Here is an 18,988-nt window from a genome sequence, read left to right as displayed (position 1 = left end):
TATTCTGAGATTGAGGTTAAGTGGCATTTCTTTTAGTAAGTAATGGTGAAAGCAAGATAAAAACATCCTTGCCTGGAAAAATACAGGTGCAATTGTCAGTCAACTTCCACTTTTGCTTTTAAATTTTGTAGGTCCATGAAATTAAGATCTGGTAACCACTAGCTTAGGCTCTCACATTCAGACAGAAAGCCCTCCAGAATTCTACTCTCAAAACAGAACTGTTCATTCAGACATTCAAAATGCCCACACTAACTACAAAAGATCATTTTCTTTTCATCCCCCTCTCATATCTGGACTAGATTTTTTTGCCCGTAATATTCTGGCATACGGTGGAACAAGGTCTAATCACTAGAGATCCTGGCTCTCAGGGGGGAAAGGCAACAACTTCACAGAGTGACGGTGTATGAGGTTTCAGTAAAAATCAACAGAGGGTCCCTACTTCCTGTTTTCACAAAAAGGATTAGGTACCATTTCCCTGAATTGCAGAGACAGAAAGTCTAACATATACAAATCAAATTTTGAGTAAAAGTCTTAGCCTCAAATTTACAAATTCATGGTATCTGATTTGAAGTCTAACGTAGGAAAGATTCCCAGGAAGAGTATAAGAACAAAACAACTGTATAACACTTATAAAACACTTACTAAATGTGCCAGTCTTTCAGCTATGTGCTTTACACATAGTAACTTAGTTTACATCCTATCAGGTAGGTACTATTAATACCTCTATTTCACAGATGAGAATTCAATCTCCAGAGTCCATGTACCTACACTATATAATCTTGAGAGTTAAAAGACTTTTCTAGCAAGGGCTATGCAGCTTTCTTATAGGTGGCTGCATGAATAGCGGAGTGGGAAAGTACAAGGCTTGGAGATAGAGAGTTTAGACTGGAACATTTGCTTTTCTACTCTGCCTTTAAGCAGATCAATTACCCTCTCTGAGTCTCACTTTCCTGAGATGTTCAGATGAGGATTATAACACATGCTTCAAAGTCTCTATTAGGATTACCGTATTTTTCAGACTATAAAATGCACTCCCCGCCCCAAATTTGGGAGGAAAATGGGGGTGAGAATTATAGTCCAAATGTAGCTTACCTGGCTTGCTGTGGGGGGAGGGGCAGCGGCCTATGTTATTTATGTTACTGAATATTTTACCACATTTTTTGCTTCAAAATTTTTTTCCTGTTTTCCTCCTGTAAACCTAGGTGCGTCTTATGGTCCAGTGCATCTTAGAATCTCAAAAATTCGGTATATGCAAAGTACTGTTCACAATGCAGACAACAAAGGCAACTCTCTTTGCTCCTTCTCTTTTCAAGGTGCTTAGAGGAGAGGCACACAAGAACTGCAGAGAAAGAATATCGGGAGCTATACAGCATGAGCCACTTAATCACAGAATCTTTGGGAAAAGCTGAGATGGAGATAAGTCTCCCATCAGGCATTTAGTCGTCAAATAAGAACTAAATAAGTGTCAGGCAGTCCATGAGGTGCTGGAGACACAACAGTGAGCAAGACAGCCACGGTACTTGCCATCATGAGGCTTACAATCTGATGGAGACAGATAAATAACCACACACTTGAATATATATGGTAAAAACTACAGTATGGAACATTCCTATGAAGAAAGGGAATATGGCTATGTAACTGGATATACCAAAAGAACCTGTTTTAGATTAAAGGGTCAGAGGAAGCTTTCTTGAGAAGGCTTGGTGGAACTGAGGCCTGAAGAATAAATATGAATTAAGCAGATAAGAAGAAAAGGAAAGAGCCTTTTCAGAAAGGCCCTATAACAGGAGGAAGCATAATAACCATGAGAAAATCTGAATCAGAGGGACTAAAACAGAAAGAACAAAGGAAAGCAAGGAATGAGTCTGGATAGGTCAGAGGTGACCAGTGCATGAGGGCTGCAGAGTCCTAGCTTTACCAAAAAGACAATGAAAAGCAACTAATGGGAACATTCAAAGATCAGGTGAAGGTGTGAAACTAAGGAAGGTGGAGTATCAGTGACCTTCAGAGGAAAACATCAGGAAACATCATGTTCTGCTGCCACCAAATCCATACCACACCCATTAGATTCAGAATCTAGGCCACAGAGCTCAAGAGTCAGAAGTGTTACAGGAATCTGATGTTCAGAGGACAAGAAACCACACAGAAAGTCTCACCTGAACAACAGGAAATATGTGAATAAAATCCATCCCCTGGATCTGGTGAGGCTCCAGTTGGTGTGGACACTTCATCCTTGGAAGAACTGAGACAATTTTTTCTGATAGAGCTCTATTTGGAAAAAGCAACAAGCAAAGAGTGAGAACACACTAAGTGGCCTATAAGACATCTCTCAAGTCTTGGCAGCATCCCAGAAAAATCTGGCACTTCTCAGTGCCAGACCATCACCAAGTTTCTCTGACTGCAAAATTAGAAAAAATAAGCACAATTTAGATGTGTTTGTACATGCATGTAAGGCCACAAAACTGCCTTCATCCTTTATTCTAAGATTATGTGCTTCCTACTTTTTTATATACTTTTTCTTTATGAAATTAGGGTGATGTTTGAGGTAGTAGGTATCGTTTTTTAACATCTTTACACAGTAAAATAACAAGTTATCAGCACACCACATTCATTTACATTTCACGTTACCGACCTACTTTTTACATAATCCTGGGAACCGCTAGGTTAACACATTTTAAAAACTGTTGTAAATATCAGCCAGGCAAAAATAATTACCAGACTTTTGCCAGGTGCCCAGAATATTAAGACAAAATATGAGGCCTCAAACTCAAGAAAAAATTGGAGTTCTCTACTCTGGCACAAAGTATTTTCAAAATAAAAAAAAAGTCTTTAAATTTTGATATGCTAAAATCAATACTAGATTTTGGGAAACCATGTATCCTCATTCTTTTTTTCCAGAGAGAAATTTTCTGCTTTGCATTAGGGACAATGACTTCTCTCCAACACCTCACTTCAGTCCTCCTCCTAGATTGCAAGGAGTAGAAAGGGAGGAATCAGGCTCCCTGAGGTCCCAAAGCATTCTTCTTTCTCAGGAGGTAAGCCCTTCTCTGTTGCTGTTCAAGTTTTTCAGCTCAACCTGGGCCTGGGTGGGACAGGTTTATGGCAGGAGTGACAGAGGGACTTGTGTGCAAGTCCATTTTACCAAAGATTTAAGCCTCCTTCTCTAATCAGCTGATATTTGATCTCCAACAGTCTTCTCATGTCTGAACTAAATCCAATTCAAGAGGAGTGAATAAAGATTATATAGTGGTTCTGCTAAACCCCAAAGCCATGGCACACAGACCAGGAACATTCAAGTTACAAGGTATGGCCCTACAAGGCCATATGGAGAAATGGGAACTTCTGGCTCAGCCTACAGGGATAGGTTAGGTTATATCCCCATATAAGACCCTTATTTAAAAAAAAAAAAACTTACCCAGTTACAGCAAATACTGTGGCTTTGTTTATAAGTGGAGGAGAATTTGCTAATAAATGAAGGCCCTGGTGTTACCAGGTCTTACTAGATGCTTCAAATTCAGTAAGTTTTGGGTCTACCAGAAGTAGTCCTTGTTCAAAGAAATCTTGTACCTTTTCATCTTTCTGCAGTTCCATAATCCTTCCCAGGAGACACACCCTTAACACCAGCATCTAACTCAAGTCTGGATGAGAGAAATTATCTTATCTATGTTCCTTTAGTAGGTTTCATCTCCTCAGTCTTGGTAGGAACTAAGTAACCTAGGGACAAAAGCTAAATGGGTACCCAGGGAATGGTCCCTGGAGAACACATAACGAAAACATTATATACAGAAAATAGCTAGCTATACAAGGTGGGACCAAGGTTAAAACTGTTGAGGGAAATAGCCACACCCCCAGCTCCACTTATCTGTAGTATCGGTGTCCAGTCTAATATGTTAAGAATAAAAAACTCGGAGAGTGGGAGACTGATACCCTACTGTACACATTCACAGAAGATAGGAATATCCACTTCTCAGGAGGGAAGCCTATAGGATGTGTGATTTATCCAAAAGGTCCAAGATATGAAAGAAAATTGTCATGTGGCTCTCAGCCATTCCTGTAGTCCCTCCTTTCTGAGAAGCCTGTCCAAGCGTCTTTTTTGCCATGAGATGTGTGCCCTGCCTCAGTAGGGAAGCCTGTAGTTGTCCAGCTCTTCCTGGGGCTCAAATTGGAACATTTGGTAGGAATGTATTAGCAAACCCATTTGGCAATATGTAAGGCGCTCTCTCTCTGATGAATTTTATTTTTTATTTTCATCTTTACCAGACTCCTATGCCTTGAAACTTCTGAGTGGAAGAAGTGGGTGGTTAATTGGCCCTACTCCCCAAACTTCAAGGTTTGTGTCCTTGCTCCAGGCAGGTCTTAAGTATTTATGGTAGAGGAGGGGCCACCTTTCCTCTCCACTATATTTTAGTTCAATAGGAGGAAAGCTCCCTCTAGTGGCTATAGGTCTATATGTTTGCATAGGGTAATGATTGCCTATAATCATTCAGTAGCTTAAAAATGAAGCTGGAACGCCCAACAACCATCACAACCCTCTACCTTTAGACAAAGTTCTCCTTGACCAGTCCTCATAGACAGACTGTTATCTCAGTTCATAAAGGCCCTGAGAGAGGATGCTGCAGGTCAGCTCAGGATTTACAACCCTCTTAAACCTACCTCCTTGTTGGCAGCATATAGAAGCACCTGAGGCACTAACACTTCCAAGGGACAAAAGCAAGGATTTCTTAGAGAAACCCACCAGTGCCAACTGGCTTCTCCCTGGAGCTCAGGGTGAATCCTCTGACTTTCTAAAACTAAGGGAAAATGACAACTGCAGAGGTCACCAGGCAGGTTTCCTAATCTAAGATTTTATGATGCCCACATGTCACTATAGGTGATTAGCTTGATTCTTTAGTTTTTAGGAGTGTTCAGTGCACTGTTTCTTCCTCCACTGCAAAGAGTTTAAAAGAGGGTGCATTAAATCTCGATCTGGATTCCAGTTCCATCACCTACTCTGGGATTTTTGGCAAGTCACACAGATGGCTCTGGTCCAATATTCCTATCATAAAATGAAGGATAACCCCTATCCTGCCTATTCAAAGACTGTTTTGAAGGTTAAATAACAAAAAGCATGCCCAAGTGCTCTGCACATAAATGCCTAGTAATGTTATTAAAATGAACTCAGTTATAAGCCTAAAATCTTATCAATGGATCTCTGAGCATAAGACCCTATAGTAATAGACTTTAGGACAGGCTGGGATGGAGGGCAGAAGCTCATGGAACCCTCAAGAAAGAAGGATCAAGGAGAATAAGGCCCCAGTTGGCATGCAGAGAAGAGCCTGAAAGATAATCATGACCTCAGTAGATAAATGCACTCTTCAGACAGTGCTACCTGGCCACCCATCACATCAGCTGGGATATGGTGAGGCGCTGTAAACAGGTAATATTAGGCTAAATTGCACCTAACCAGAAATTTTGTAAGGAGCAACCTCCAAACACAAAACATATTCCAAAACCAAACGGAGAAGACTTTTGGATAATTCAGGGTCCTATGGCTATGTCATTTCTCCTACAGATAATAAAGACCCAACTGCCTGAAGAACTGCTAGGAGTCTGACAGATAACTTTAAGTTGTGCAAATCTCTGTCCCCAGCTTTGCCCACAATTACTGTTCTAGCTATAAACTTAAAGGCTACACATCAAGTACGTACCAGGGAACATAATACATCTTCAATCCCTTAACCAAACTCTTTGGGGCGAAATGTGTTTTAGAACTCAGACTTTTTCAGATGTTTGTACCTTAGTGCACCTAAGAGGCATGCATATACTATACATTATGTAGGACCCCAGCAAAATCTAGAGCACACCCTAAAATCAAATAATATTTATACAGCAAAACTTATGAATATTCACATAAGTGGGATCAGTAAGGGCAACAAATAGCTTTAAGTTAGTTCAGGCTATATTTTGCTTCCATGAGTTTTGAACCCACGCTTAAAAAGAAAAAAAAAACATTTTCAGTGTTTTAGAGTTCAGAAATATGGATAAAGGATTGAGAACCTGTATAAAAAACACTATATTCCAATATCTATTAATAGTACTATCACTGATGGAAATGTATCATAACCCCCAAGAACACCAAGGTGAAAATGAACTAAGGACCACTGTAAAATGTCAAAATAATTTATGGAGAAAAGATACATAGAATGTAAGAAATGGTGAGACTAGACCAGAAAAAAATGCAACGGAAAGAAATCCCAGTATGTCATGGTGCCACAAATGTAAAAAGCAATCAGCTCAAACTCTAACAGAAAGAGGCTTCAATCAAGAGTGTCCTCAAAAAGACAGTGAATTCATGATAGTATATAGACTAAGAAGCTGGCTGATCTTTCCTACAGGTAAAGGTATGTGCTTCTTTGTTAACAAGAAAAAAGGCAATTAGAAATTTAAAAAAAAAAGCCATAAAGTGATTTACAGTTGACCCTTGAACAACATAGGGGTTTGGGGCACTGACCCCACACAGTTGAAAATTCAAATATAACTAGTTAACCCTCTGCATCTGTGGCTTCCTAAATTCGACTGAAAATGCATACGATGTGTGGGATTTTCAGGGACTCATACTGGCCACCTTGCTCTGGCCAAACACCTCAGAATAATCCTTGATTTCCCTCTTAACTCATACCCTGAGATCCAATCTGTCATGAAATTCTTTTTTTTTTTAATTCTTAATATATCAAAACTACCCAGAACATGCCTGACCCATAGTAGGAGCTCAATAAATATTTGATGAGTCAATGAATAAGTGAAGAGATTCCTTTTGATTATGCTATTTTAAATATTCTCCTTTAAACAATATCATTATGGTCCAAAAGATAACATCTCCTCTTCTCTGCTCCCATCACAAGTCTTAGCTCTTATTGTAAACACTGTTTATAGATTTACTTTTAGAATCTACCTGTAGATAAAGCATGGACAATTTAATTCCCATTATTGAAGAGACTCTAAATATTATGCCCCAAAGATTATAAAAGTAATGTTATAATGGTAGATGGAGGCTGAAAAGTAAAAGGAAAAACAGAGATACTAAAATGTTTACCTTATGTATGTAGGAGCCAGGAGAGACTATCTTATATTTATAGGCCAAGAAATAGAGGGTTAAATAGATTAAAATTATACAAGTGATCATAGAAAAGCAGGTAATAAAAGACTGGAAGATGGAAGATGGATGTACTAAGCAGTATAGGGGAGCTAATTTCCTCTTCTCATCAGACACATATGAAACAGAGTGTATACATAGTTGGGAGATGCAACAATCTAAAACCTAAATAGTCAAAGATGATTCTTTCCAGGAAATTAAACTGGTATACAGAATGGGGAGGGTGGGGGAGACAGCTGTATATTTTGTTCCCTTTGGTAGTATCTGAATTTTTTTAACTTCATGGATATAACATCTATATAATAAAAACAAACAAAAAGACAGTAATAAAAAGCTACCTCTTGATTTAGCCTGACCAGCAGAGAGCAAATCCAGACACCTGGACTCTTCTGCACTGCCTCCCAGTGCAGGACTTGTCAGTACTGCTGGCAGGATATGATCCCACAGTCCCACAGCAGCAGGTTTTAGGGATGCAGAGTCCCATTCTTCATGGCCTGGGCACTGATGAGAACAGTGTCACTGTGTTAAATAACAGGTATCTGAAGAAATGGTCTTAGTATTAAGAATTTTGGTGATTCTGAGGGACTGATTTTTCTTTTACTATATAGAAACTGTGAACTGGGTCATTTATTGTTTTTCTTTTTGTTGTCTGGAGAAGCTCAGAATTAAATCTGTAGCCCAACCTTAAGAAAACAAGGCATTTTGTGGCCCATGGCAGATGCGTTAGCCTTATTCCCAACTCTGCCTTTTGTCTCCACTGTTTTTCCCTTTCCCTTCTCTTTATCTTTGCCTCAGGTTTCAGTGATTACTGCTTCATATGCATATTTGTAAACCATCTTTAATTCATTGGAAAGTGTTTTTTCCCCTGAGGGAGAATAAGACTTCAAAAAAAAAAAATAAGTGAGTCACAGAATCATTCAGATCTGAGGTCACAAATCTCTCTTCTCACAGATAAGGGAGCTGAGCCTTGCCTAAGGTAACACATACACAATGCCAAGGCTGCCAGCAGAACTGGGGATACCAAAAGATCTAACTAAATCACCAAGTCCCTGGTGAGCTATGGAAGACTAGCCAGGGGGGCCCCCAGGTGAAATCTCTAGCAAGGAGCCCATGCCTCCTCTGAAGTGAAGCTGTCTTTCACAAAGGCAACAGGGAGGGAAAGATTCTCTTTTTCTCACCCTATTCAACTTCCATTGAAATTAGCTGCCATTAGAAAGAGATACACTAAGCAGTTTGTAGAAACTTTCATCAAGAAAAAGTATTAGAGTTGTTGAACAGCATTACTCATGAGGGAAATGTACAGCAAATCAAAACCACAATGAGATATCACCTCACACCTGTTTGAATACGTGTCATCCAGAAGACAAGAGATAACAAGTCCTAGAGAAAAGAAACCTTTTTTCTTTTCTTGTGTACTGTTGGAGGGACTGTAAATTGGTCTAGCTGCTGTGGAAACCAGTTTGGAGGTTCCTCAAAAAATTAAAAGTAGATCTACCATATGATCCAGAAATTCCATTTCCGGGTATATATTAGAAGGAACCAAAATCACTATCTAAAAGAGTTACCTGCATTCCCATATTCACTGCATTATTTACAATGGCCAAGACATGGGAACAACCTAAGTGTTCATCAGCAGATGAAGGAAGAAAGAAATTTAGTATATATACCATGGAATATTATGAATCTATAAAAAAGAGGGAAATCCTGCTATTTGCAACAAAATGGATAGACCTTGAGGGCACTGTGCTAAATGAAATAAGTTAGACAGAGAAAGACAAATAATATGTATAATCTTACTTAACCGAACTCATAGAAACAGAGAACCGACTGGTGGTTGGCAGAGGTGAGGGTGGGCAAAATGGGCAAAGGTGGTCAAAAGGTACAAAGTTCCATTATAAGATAAATAAGTTCTGGGGATTTAATGTATAGCATGCTGACTATTTTTATCAATACTACATTATATATCTGAAAGTTGCTAAGAGAATAGATGTTAAAAGTTCTCATCATAAGGGAAAAAATGTATACCTGTGTGAGAGGATAGATGTTTACTAAACTTACTGTGGTAATTATTTCACTATATGTATATACATCAAATCATTACATTGTACACCTTAAACTAATATGACATTATATATCAATTACATCTCAAAAAAACTGGAAAAAAGTTTAAAAAAGTGTTAGGCAGAGCCTAAACATTAAAATGACTCTTATATGCTACCTGTGTGACCATGGCTTCTTTCAGCCTCAGACTTGTAATCTATAAAACTGCGATAATACCTGCTATAATGAAAATTAAAATAAAATATGTAAAAATGTCTAGCACAACCTCTGGCATATAGTAGACACTCAAATGTTACTCTCTTTTTCCCTTTAGGCAAACCCTAACAACTTACATTTTTTGACCTATTGTAGAGTTTTCTTGAAAGAGCAAATCAACATCTATGTCAAAGTTGCAAGTGGTAATGCACCATGTCATTCCTCCTACCACCTGCAAGACAAACAAAATATGTTTTCTCTTTCTAGCTTGGAGAGAGGGGAAGAAGTGAAAAGTAGTTAAAAATATAAATAAATATTTTTTACAGTCTCAACATACAAAATTATCTATTGTTAGAGAGGGTATATATGTCCTGACTTTATCAACTACAATTCATCTAAAATAGCACTGTTGAATAAAACTTTCTGCAGTGATGGAAAAGTTCTGTATCTTCACTGTTCAACAGAGCAGCTACTAGCCACATGTAGTTACTGAGCCCCCAAAATGTGGCTAGTGTGACTAAGAAACTGATTTTTATTACTAAATGGACATATCACACTTGACTTTCTTTATACTGAAGGAGACAGACATTAATGTTCAAGTGAGAGAAGCCTTAACCACCCAGTTTCAGGCTTCCATGTGTTTTATGGACCAGACACATTAGTAGCAAAACTGAGACTTTGTGGCTCATTACTTAATTTCCATACATCTTATTTTTTTTTTCAGCTACCAAAAGGAAACATGAATCCCTGCTCTACTTTTTTCACTGGGTTTCTCTGAGATGCAAATGACATGAAAGCTAAAAATCCATTTTGAAACAAAACCCTTTTTGAACACAACTTGATGTAAAAAACCCCCAAAACCAGTGAATCTTACTTCTAGCTGTGCTGTGAACTGAAATACCTAATAACATATACATTCCAGGTTCTAGTCCAGATCTAACTGACCAGAATTTCAATGGTGAGGCCTAGACATCTACATTCTAAAACAATCCACAGTGATTCTGTAACAGGCAGCTAGGGCTGTGGCCCACCGAGCACTCAGCACTTTCTTCCACTATTGGAAGCTTTCTCAGCCTGCCCTGTCTGACCAGGATGCTTCATTTCTGTGTATAGTTCACTGCAGTAGTATTTACTGCATCATGCTCTTTATTCTATGCATGTTGCTTTTTCTGTCTCTCTTTCCTATGCTATAGAGGTCAGACCCTTTGATTACAGGGTGTCTGTCTTATCTCTGTGCCCTCAACACCTATTACTAAGCCTTGTGAATAATAATTGTTTCAGGTTCTGTTACAGGGTGCAGCCAAGAGGGGGGGCCCCAAAATGGGCATTTGAAATGGGGTCCAGAACTTAAGGTGTCCAGGAGGTTTTGGGATGTCTCCATACCCACCCCACCCCCCACCCCCCCACCCCCCAGCCCAGGGTGTGGGTTGGGGGAAGGGACAAATAGAGCAGGGCCATTGAGAGCTATTTAGCATAGCAACAGCCTTGCAGGGGAATGGAAGTAACTTCCCCACCCAGATGAACTGGGGGGCGGGTCCCCTGAGTTACAGCGCCTGCGTGGGAGCTCAGAGAGGGTTGGCTCCAGGACATGGGGCCACACCTGCCCAGACTCATGATGGCAGCCCAGTAAAGCTGGAAGGATACGAGTTCTGGCAAGTGTGCCCAAGTGTAGGAGGAGTCGGAAATGGGGCTGCAGAGGAAGATTGGCCGCGGGGATTTAAAACCCAGACTTGGCGGCCATTGAAAGGAGGAGAGCCATGCGCAGCCCTGAGGAGAGAACCACGCGTCTTTAGCAGAGTGGAGACTCCCACATCCCAGAGAGAGGGAACCACGCGGCAGCCCTGGAGGAGAGAACCACGCAGCCTGGCAGAGTGGGGACCCCCCAGCTTTAGAAGAGGGAACCACCACCTGGTTTTAGCAGAGATCCCAGCGACTCAGCTGAGGGTGCCAGGAACCCAGGGAGGTCTCCCAGTCGAGACAGAGTACTAACTGGGAAGAACCAGAGGACTGCCTAAGCCATGGACTTCTATTTCCTTTCTTGAGATACGGTACTCTGGACTGGGCAAAGGGGGAAGGAAGGAAGGACTGTGTGTTTGTGGGTGTTTTTAGGGACTTTAGGATTTTTTGATAAAGACATTAGGTCACTACTTTAAGTTAGTATAGCATTAAATAAACATTTTCTTTCCTTTTCATGAATCTCTGGCATTGAGACGTCTTTCCTAGGGCGGAGGACATAACGGACCCAGGGCCTTCTTTCAATAACAGTATATCATCCCAGGCCCCCCTTGTTGTGTTCTGTAACAGTTCTGCTGAATTAAACTTCACCCCATAGTGACTTCTCCCTGCTCCCAACGAAGCATTTACCATTCATCCAAAGAAAATCTGGTAATTGTCTGTGAGCACACTGACTTGGGATAGCTCATTAACTCAGATTATTTTATTTTACATAAGTTTTATCTTCCCACCCCAAATGTAAGTTCCTCAAAATGAGGAATTTCGATTGCTTCCCCAAAGCTTCGTGCATAGAAAAGGAATTCAAAGTATATCTATTGATATATTATTTTCTTTTAATAAGAAATTTGAACATTTCCATAATGAACCTGAATAAGGTAGAAAGGGAAACATGGATATGGAGAAGTAAAAACACAATCTCTTCTCCCTTCCATGGTTAATTAACTATGCTATCCTAACCAAAAAAAAAAAAAAAAGAAAAAAGAAAAAGCATACTGGTTTAGAAACATTTCCTCTTACCTTATCAAAAGGTGACAAGCCTTTAATTCTTGCCCTAAAATACCCAGCTGCAACCAAGAGCTCCAGAATTTCAGTCAATTTGACATTTTGTTCTTCATCTTCTCTTGTTTCTACCTAAAACAAAATGTAAAAGGCTTGTAAATGCTACCTTGAATAAAGGAACCAGAGAAATGGAGATTAAGGCACATTACCTCCCTGTTCTCTTACACACAGTTTACTTGACAGGCTCTCAAATAGTTTATAAATTCCTTACAGACAGGAACAAGGTGGTTTTTATTTTTCATTTTTAACTACATACTCATTTTGGTCCCAATTATTTTAAAAAGGTGCAAGAAAAACTAATTCAAATATGTACACCTCTCTACACTACTCTTTTTGATCTTTAACGCAAATATAAAGAAGGCTTTTAACCCAGAGATATTAAAGGGCCCTATTGCCATATAACAGAACTCCCTTAAAAATAATAAATTTGGACTTCCCAAAGTCTAAGGATAGACTAACTGAAATAAAGAACAACTTACAGGGAAATAACAGAAGAATGGATGAAGCTGAGGATCAAATCAATGATTTGGAATATAAGGAAGCAAAAACCAACCAACCACAACAATAAAAAGAAAAAATAACCCAAAAAAAATGAGGATAGTATAAGCAGCCTCTAGGACAACTTCAAGAGGTCTAACATTCATATCATATGGGTGTATGGGTGCCACAAGGAGAAGAGAAAGCAAGAAATTGGAAATCTACTTGAAAAAGTAGTGAAACAAAACTTCCCTAACTTGGTGAAGGAAATAGACATGCAAGTCCAGGAAGCACAGAAAGCCCCAAATAAGATGGATGCAAAGAGGCCCACTACAAGACACATCATAAGTAAATGCCAAAGGTTAAAGTTATCCAAAGTTATGAAAAGCAGGGACCTACAGCCAAGACTGTTCTACCCAGCAAAGCTAGAATTTATAATCAAAGAGAAGATAAGGAGTTTCCCAGATAAGAAAAAACTAAAGTTGTTCATCATCACCAAATCCTTATTATATAAAATGTTAAAGGGATTTATTTTAGAAAAAGATCAAAAGTATAAACAATAAGATGGCAATAAATACATATCTATCAATAATTGAATCTAAAAAACAAACTAAACAAACAAGAAGCACAGAGACAGAATCATGGATATGGAGAATGTTTTGATGGTTGCCAGATGGGAAAGGGGTGGGGGAGAATGGGTGACAAGGTGAGGAGATTAATAAGTAAAAATAGGGAGGAGTTCCAGCCAAGATGGAGGTGTAGGTAGAAACCCCTCACTTCCTCTCACAACCAAAAGGAGGATAACAACCAATCTAAAATAAAAAAAAACAACCAGAAGCACCAGAAAATCAAACTGCATGGAACTCGGCGGACAACCAAGGAATTAAAGAAAAAATCAACCAGAACAACCAGACCGGTGTGTCAAGACAAAGAAATATGGCCCAAATGAAAGAACAGAGCAAAACCTCAGAACTAAGCGATAAGGACATTGCCAGCCTAACTGATGGAGAATTTAAAGCCCTGGTAATCAAAACGCTCACAGAACTGATTGAGCTTGGTCACAAAATGAAAGAACAAATGAAATATACCCAAAATGAAATAAAGCAAAATATTCAGGGAACCAACAGTGACAAGAAGGAAACCAGGATTCAGAGCAATGATTTGGAACAAAAGGAAGAAATAAACATCCAACCAGAACAGAATGAAAAAACAAGAATTAAAAAAAAATGAAGAGAGGCTGAATATTGTCTGGGACAACCTGAAACATTCCAATATCTGAATTATAGGGGTGCCAGAAGGAGAAGAACAAGAGCAAGAAGTTGAAAACTTATTTGAACAAATGATGAAGGAAAACTTCCCCAATCTGGCAAAGGAAATAGACTTCTAGGAAGCCCAGGAAGCCCAGAGAGTCCCAAAGAAGTTGGACCCAAGGAGAAACACACCAAGGCACATCATCATTAAATTCACCAAGATTAAAGACAAAGAGAAAATCCTAAGAGCAGCAAGAGATAAGGAAACAGTTACCTACAAAGGAGTTCCCATAAGGCTATCAGCTGACTTCTCAAAAGAAACCTTACAGGCAAGAAGGGGCTGGAAAGAAGTATTCAAAGTCAGGAAAGGCAAGGACCTAGATCCAAGATTACTCTATCCAGCACAGCTTTCATTTAGAATGGAAGGGCAGATAAAGTGCTTCCCAGATAAGGTCAAATTAAAGGAGTTCATCATCACCAAGCCCTTACTATATGAAATGTTAAAGGGACTTATCTAAGAAAAAAGATAAAAACTATGAACAGTAAAATGCCAACAAGCTCATAAGTATCAACAAATGAAACTAAAAGAAACGAAAAACAACGAAAACAAAAACTAAGCAAACAGACAGAACAGGAACAGAATCAGAGAAATGGACATCACACAGAGGGAGTTCAGTGGGGAGGGGTAAAGGAGGAATGAGCGGGAAAGGTACAGGGAAGAAGCATAATTGGTAAGCATAAAACAGATGGGGAAAGATAAAAAATGGAAACAGAGGACTCAATGAACTTATATGTACAACCCATGGACATGAACTAAAGGGTGGGGAATGCTAGAGGGTTGGGGGGCAGGATGGAGGGGGTATAAAGGGAGAAAAATTGGGAAAACTGTAATAGCATAATCAATAAAAATACTTTAAAATTTTTAAAAGGAAGTAAAAATAGGTATTTACAGAATAGCCATGGGGATGTAAAGTACAGTATAGGAAACAGAGTAGCCAAAGAACTTATATGAAACCCATGGACATGAACAATGGTGGGGGGATTGCCTGAGAGACTGGGGTGTGCTAGGTAGAGGGAGATAAAAGGGGAAAAATTCAGGACAACTGTAAAAGCATAATCAATAAAACATAATTTAAAATAATAAATTTATGTAATATATAGAGATTTGATTTAACAATTTTAATTAATATTCTACCTTCACTTACTCCCAGGTATTTCTTTACAAGTCAAATATATCTAAACTTTCTAGTACTTTTGCTTCCATTCACGTTCATGAGCTGTGCCTTTCCTCTCTTGCATCACTGCAGAAAATTTTTTAAAAAATCTATCTGTATAAACCACCACCAAAGTATCCTGGTTCAAATCCTTGTACCCACTTCTGACTACTCCCTTACTCAACAATGACTTTAAAATCTTCCTTTATTATGCACCTCACATTAATGAGGTGCATTAATTAATCTTCCCTTCCCTTTTATTTACACTTCATGCCAGGACTACTGCAACTGCCTCTCAATCTTTCTTCTTTGTTAATTTGGCTTGCTCATTTGTTTCTGAATTACAGCTTTCACATCATTATCTTTTTAGCTCATCCCCTGGCCTTCATCATTATTGCATCACTTATAGACACTACCTATAAGATAAACTCCAAATGTCTTAGTTTAGCATCCAGATCTTCAGTGGCAACCTACCTTTTCAGGCTCATCCTTCACCTCCCCTCAAAACAATCCAGACATGGCTATGGCCAACACAAACAACCAGTGTTCACACCAGTCTCCCTCTAACATTCTCTGATGATCCAGAAATTATCTTCAAATTCTAGCTCCTATTTGAAGCCAAACCCTACAAATAGAGCCTGAAATGATCATTTCTCTGTATTTCTATTTTATTTATAATTCATGTTATTCACACAATTAAGTAACAACCTCCTTTGAGTGGCATGTCTGGTGTTAATGAACATGCCTGTTGTTCCAAATAGACTATTATATTAGCTGGTTCAGGAGAGGATCCATACATTATTCATCCATGTTCATCCCTCTGTTCTGAAACAGCTAGGCTTCAAAGACACACTTGTTATAGAATGACATGATCAGTCATTACATAAAGTGCATGACCTATACCAGTCACATATTAGCAAAATGTTTTCGTAGTAATGACACTGATAATGGGAATTCAAGTTTATTCTGAAGGACAAACTGCCAGGAGAGGAAGCATACATATGAACATACAGTTGAACAAGGAATTAAAGTGACTGTTAATACAATGGCAGGGTGGAGATGACAACCATGCACCAGTTACTCATTTAACTTAACTCCCAAATGGCCTTGGTCCAGCCTATCAAAATTCTAAAGCATACCACTCACTAATTACTACTGGACATGCAAAAATAATGTAGTATTAATTATTCACACCTTCTCTTCCTTGGCAAAAGACATATGATGGGTGAAAAACAGCTACAAGTAGAGAAATTCAAATGAAAGAGAAGGCACGGAACAGTTATGGTTCACAAAGATAGAATAGAAAAGAAAAAATGGGATGATAGAAGTACTTTCTTAAAACTCCTGGAATACAAAACAGAAAGCTTTCATTTGTTTAATCATCATTTATCATAAAAACACTTCTAAGAAGAGTAGAGCATATCATGGGATGATCATCCCTGCCTCAACTTCTACCTAAGGAGCACCCCATGGAAGATGCATGGCCCATGCTTCTCAACCATTCACCCCCAGACTGGAGAAGTATGTCATGGCAACATAAACTGTGAAATAACTTTTGGGCACAAGATATGGATAATGCTAATAAGACTCCAAATTCGTTTCACAGATTAACACTGAAACAAAATGGAAAAGAGCATGAAAGACTGTCTCCTTAAAGTCATAAAAAGCCAGGCTGGGTAATACATACAATTGTTAAAAAACCAAAATTGTGGTGAAGATGAATGACTGTGAGCTCCTAAACCAGGCACACTAAATTTTCAATTGCCTTGTACTGTATATCCACGTAAGCTGGAGAGCAGGGCCAAGTCCTAAGCTATCTTTCTATCCTTCACTTGCATGCCATTAAGGGTTTAAAAAACTGAAGTTAACAAATTAACAGGACTAGTAACAGCTTAATGACACAGCCTATATATACTGGTTTTTTAACTAAATGATATAACTTGATTATATAGTCACCTTGTCTGCCTCCTGATTGGCAAGAACTGTCCCAGGCTCTTGGAAAAGTGAAAAGCAAGACCTAGCCTCCCAACAGTAAGAGAAGGGTTAAACAAAGTACACACAGAAGCAGGTTGCTTGTTATTTTATAAAGATCTCCTTTGGTAGAGGGACATTGAATCCAATGTATTTAAAGTAGAACCAGGAAGACAGGAGTCTACAGCAAAAGACCAGGGAAAAAACTTCATAAGAGCCTAGAATAAAGAAATGGCAAAAAAAAATGTTAAATAAAATACCACAGTACAGATCCCAGTATTCACAATTCCTGGCATCATCAAAGCATCCTGAGTGTAAGGTTTTACCTAATACAAAGGCTCTGACAACCTTACCCTTGTTAGGATTCCTAAGATAACAAATGGACTTGCATTCTAGGGACAGAACACACACTGACTGATAGGTAAGTCTATCTTTCCATCACCACATCCCAGCTTTTATGCACAAAACAGTGACCTCTCAATTAGTGGGTACTAGTGAGATGAAAGAACTGAGGGGGAGGAGGACAGAGAAGCAAGACTGGCCACAGACAGCTAAGAGGAAAGGGACCACTCATCATGTCCAGAAATCAGTCACCTGCCAAGGCCTGCTTCAGAACCTTAGGCAGGGATAGAGATGCAGCGTGGATTCCATTTCTTGCAAGAATGTAAAAAACTAGACTAGCTTTCAAGTGAATGCACTACAAGAGAAGGCTGTAAACCACCTAGTTAAGTGATACTTGCATCCAGAAGGAAACGCACTTTCCCTTTATTCCCAGCCACCTGGAAAACCGGAAACAACTGATTATCCCATCCCTTAGGACCGAGTGAGTACTTAATAATAAACACCTCTGGAAGAAAAGGCACCAGTTATCTTCCAGATAAGCAGCAACGTTTCTGCCCACTGCTGCGTCCCTCTGCCACGCAGCACCACAGGAAGCGCGGCAAGCTGACCCAGCCAAGCACGGTCCCCAAGCGTCCTAATGCCACCGGGTCCCAGCATAGGGGTTACTGTAGGGGGGTGTTCCCTCCAGGGACCAAGGCGGGTGGGGCTAGCCGCCAGAACCCCGCGGGTCTAGTGGGGCAGCTGCAGGCGCGAGGCCAACGCCGGTTGCACAACCCGAGCCCAGACCATCCCAAAGCAAGTCTCGTGACTCCTGGTGTAACAACCCCGCCCTCCGGCCGAGCCTCGCGGCGCCCAGGGTCCGGGTAAACTGACCCGGAGCACGAGAGTGCTGGGACCCTGAGTCCACGGCACTTAGGGCTGCGCTGGGGCATTGGCTGGGAAGGCCACCTCAGTCCTAGCAGACCCGAGACTGCTCAAGTTAGTCCCCGCCCACGCAGAAGGACTTGCTCAGGCCCAGCGGACCCAGCCTCTGAACACACCTGAGGGAGGGGGCGGGGTGCCCCAAACGCAGCCGGGGCCCTCCATGCCCGCCACCTGGCTAGCTCAGCCCTCTCTCAGGAGCCTGACAAGTCAGAAAGAGGGGGTTCCTCACCTCTGGGACACCTTGGCTCTCTGGCCCCTTAGGCAATCCCATGATCGGGCTGGACAGATGTGCGGGTAGCACCCAAGTCCGTGGGGCCCCCAGAGAAAGCTATCCCCCGCCGAAGCTGCTACCGGGGTGAAGTGCAAAGCTGGTACTTCCTCCGCCCCCGCCGGAGCCCCGAGCGCCTTTGCCCTACGGAGCATGCGTGCTGAGGCCAGAACGAGGCGCGACTGCGTCTGCGCGGGGGTGGCCGGCTTGCGGCAGGACGAGGTGACCTGAGAACTTGAGTCTGTTGGTTTGGAGGCCGTCGTTCTCCGGAATCTTTGCACTGGGGCTCTGCATTTTCCTACACGGTGCTTTGTTAAAGAGACTACTCCTATGTCTTGGGGAATTTTGCGTTCGGGTTTCC

At 40.4% G+C, this 18,988-nt stretch overlaps 1 protein-coding gene across 3 annotated transcripts in view; it reads right to left on the bottom strand.

Annotated features, from left to right (window-relative positions):
• CCDC93 (coiled-coil domain containing 93) overlaps positions 1 to 18,774 on the bottom strand; it is a 96,880-nt gene extending 78,106 nt beyond the window's left edge. For 2 of the 3 annotated variants that reach the window (XM_036023638.1, XM_028533487.2), the window contains exons 1-4: positions 18,589 to 18,773; positions 12,140 to 12,253; positions 9,526 to 9,620; positions 2,157 to 2,268 (exon numbers count right to left, since the gene is read on the bottom strand). In XM_036023638.1, the coding sequence (XP_035879531.1) occupies positions 2,157 to 2,268; positions 9,526 to 9,620; positions 12,140 to 12,253; positions 18,589 to 18,630 (363 nt within the window). In that variant the 5' untranslated portion in view covers positions 18,631 to 18,773. Of the gene's footprint in view, positions 1 to 2,156; positions 2,269 to 9,525; positions 9,621 to 12,139; positions 12,254 to 18,588 lie in introns of all 3 variants that reach the window. The other variant, XM_036023637.1, reaches the window with a different exon arrangement.
• Positions 18,775 to 18,988: the final 214 nt, after the last annotated feature.

The sequence above is a fragment of the Phyllostomus discolor genome, chromosome 4, assembly GCF_004126475.2.
Source record: "Phyllostomus discolor isolate MPI-MPIP mPhyDis1 chromosome 4, mPhyDis1.pri.v3, whole genome shotgun sequence".
NCBI lineage: Eukaryota > Metazoa > Chordata > Mammalia > Chiroptera > Phyllostomidae > Phyllostomus > Phyllostomus discolor.
The sequence above is the reverse complement of the archived record's forward strand: the minus strand, read 5'-3'. Positions and strand labels throughout refer to the sequence as shown.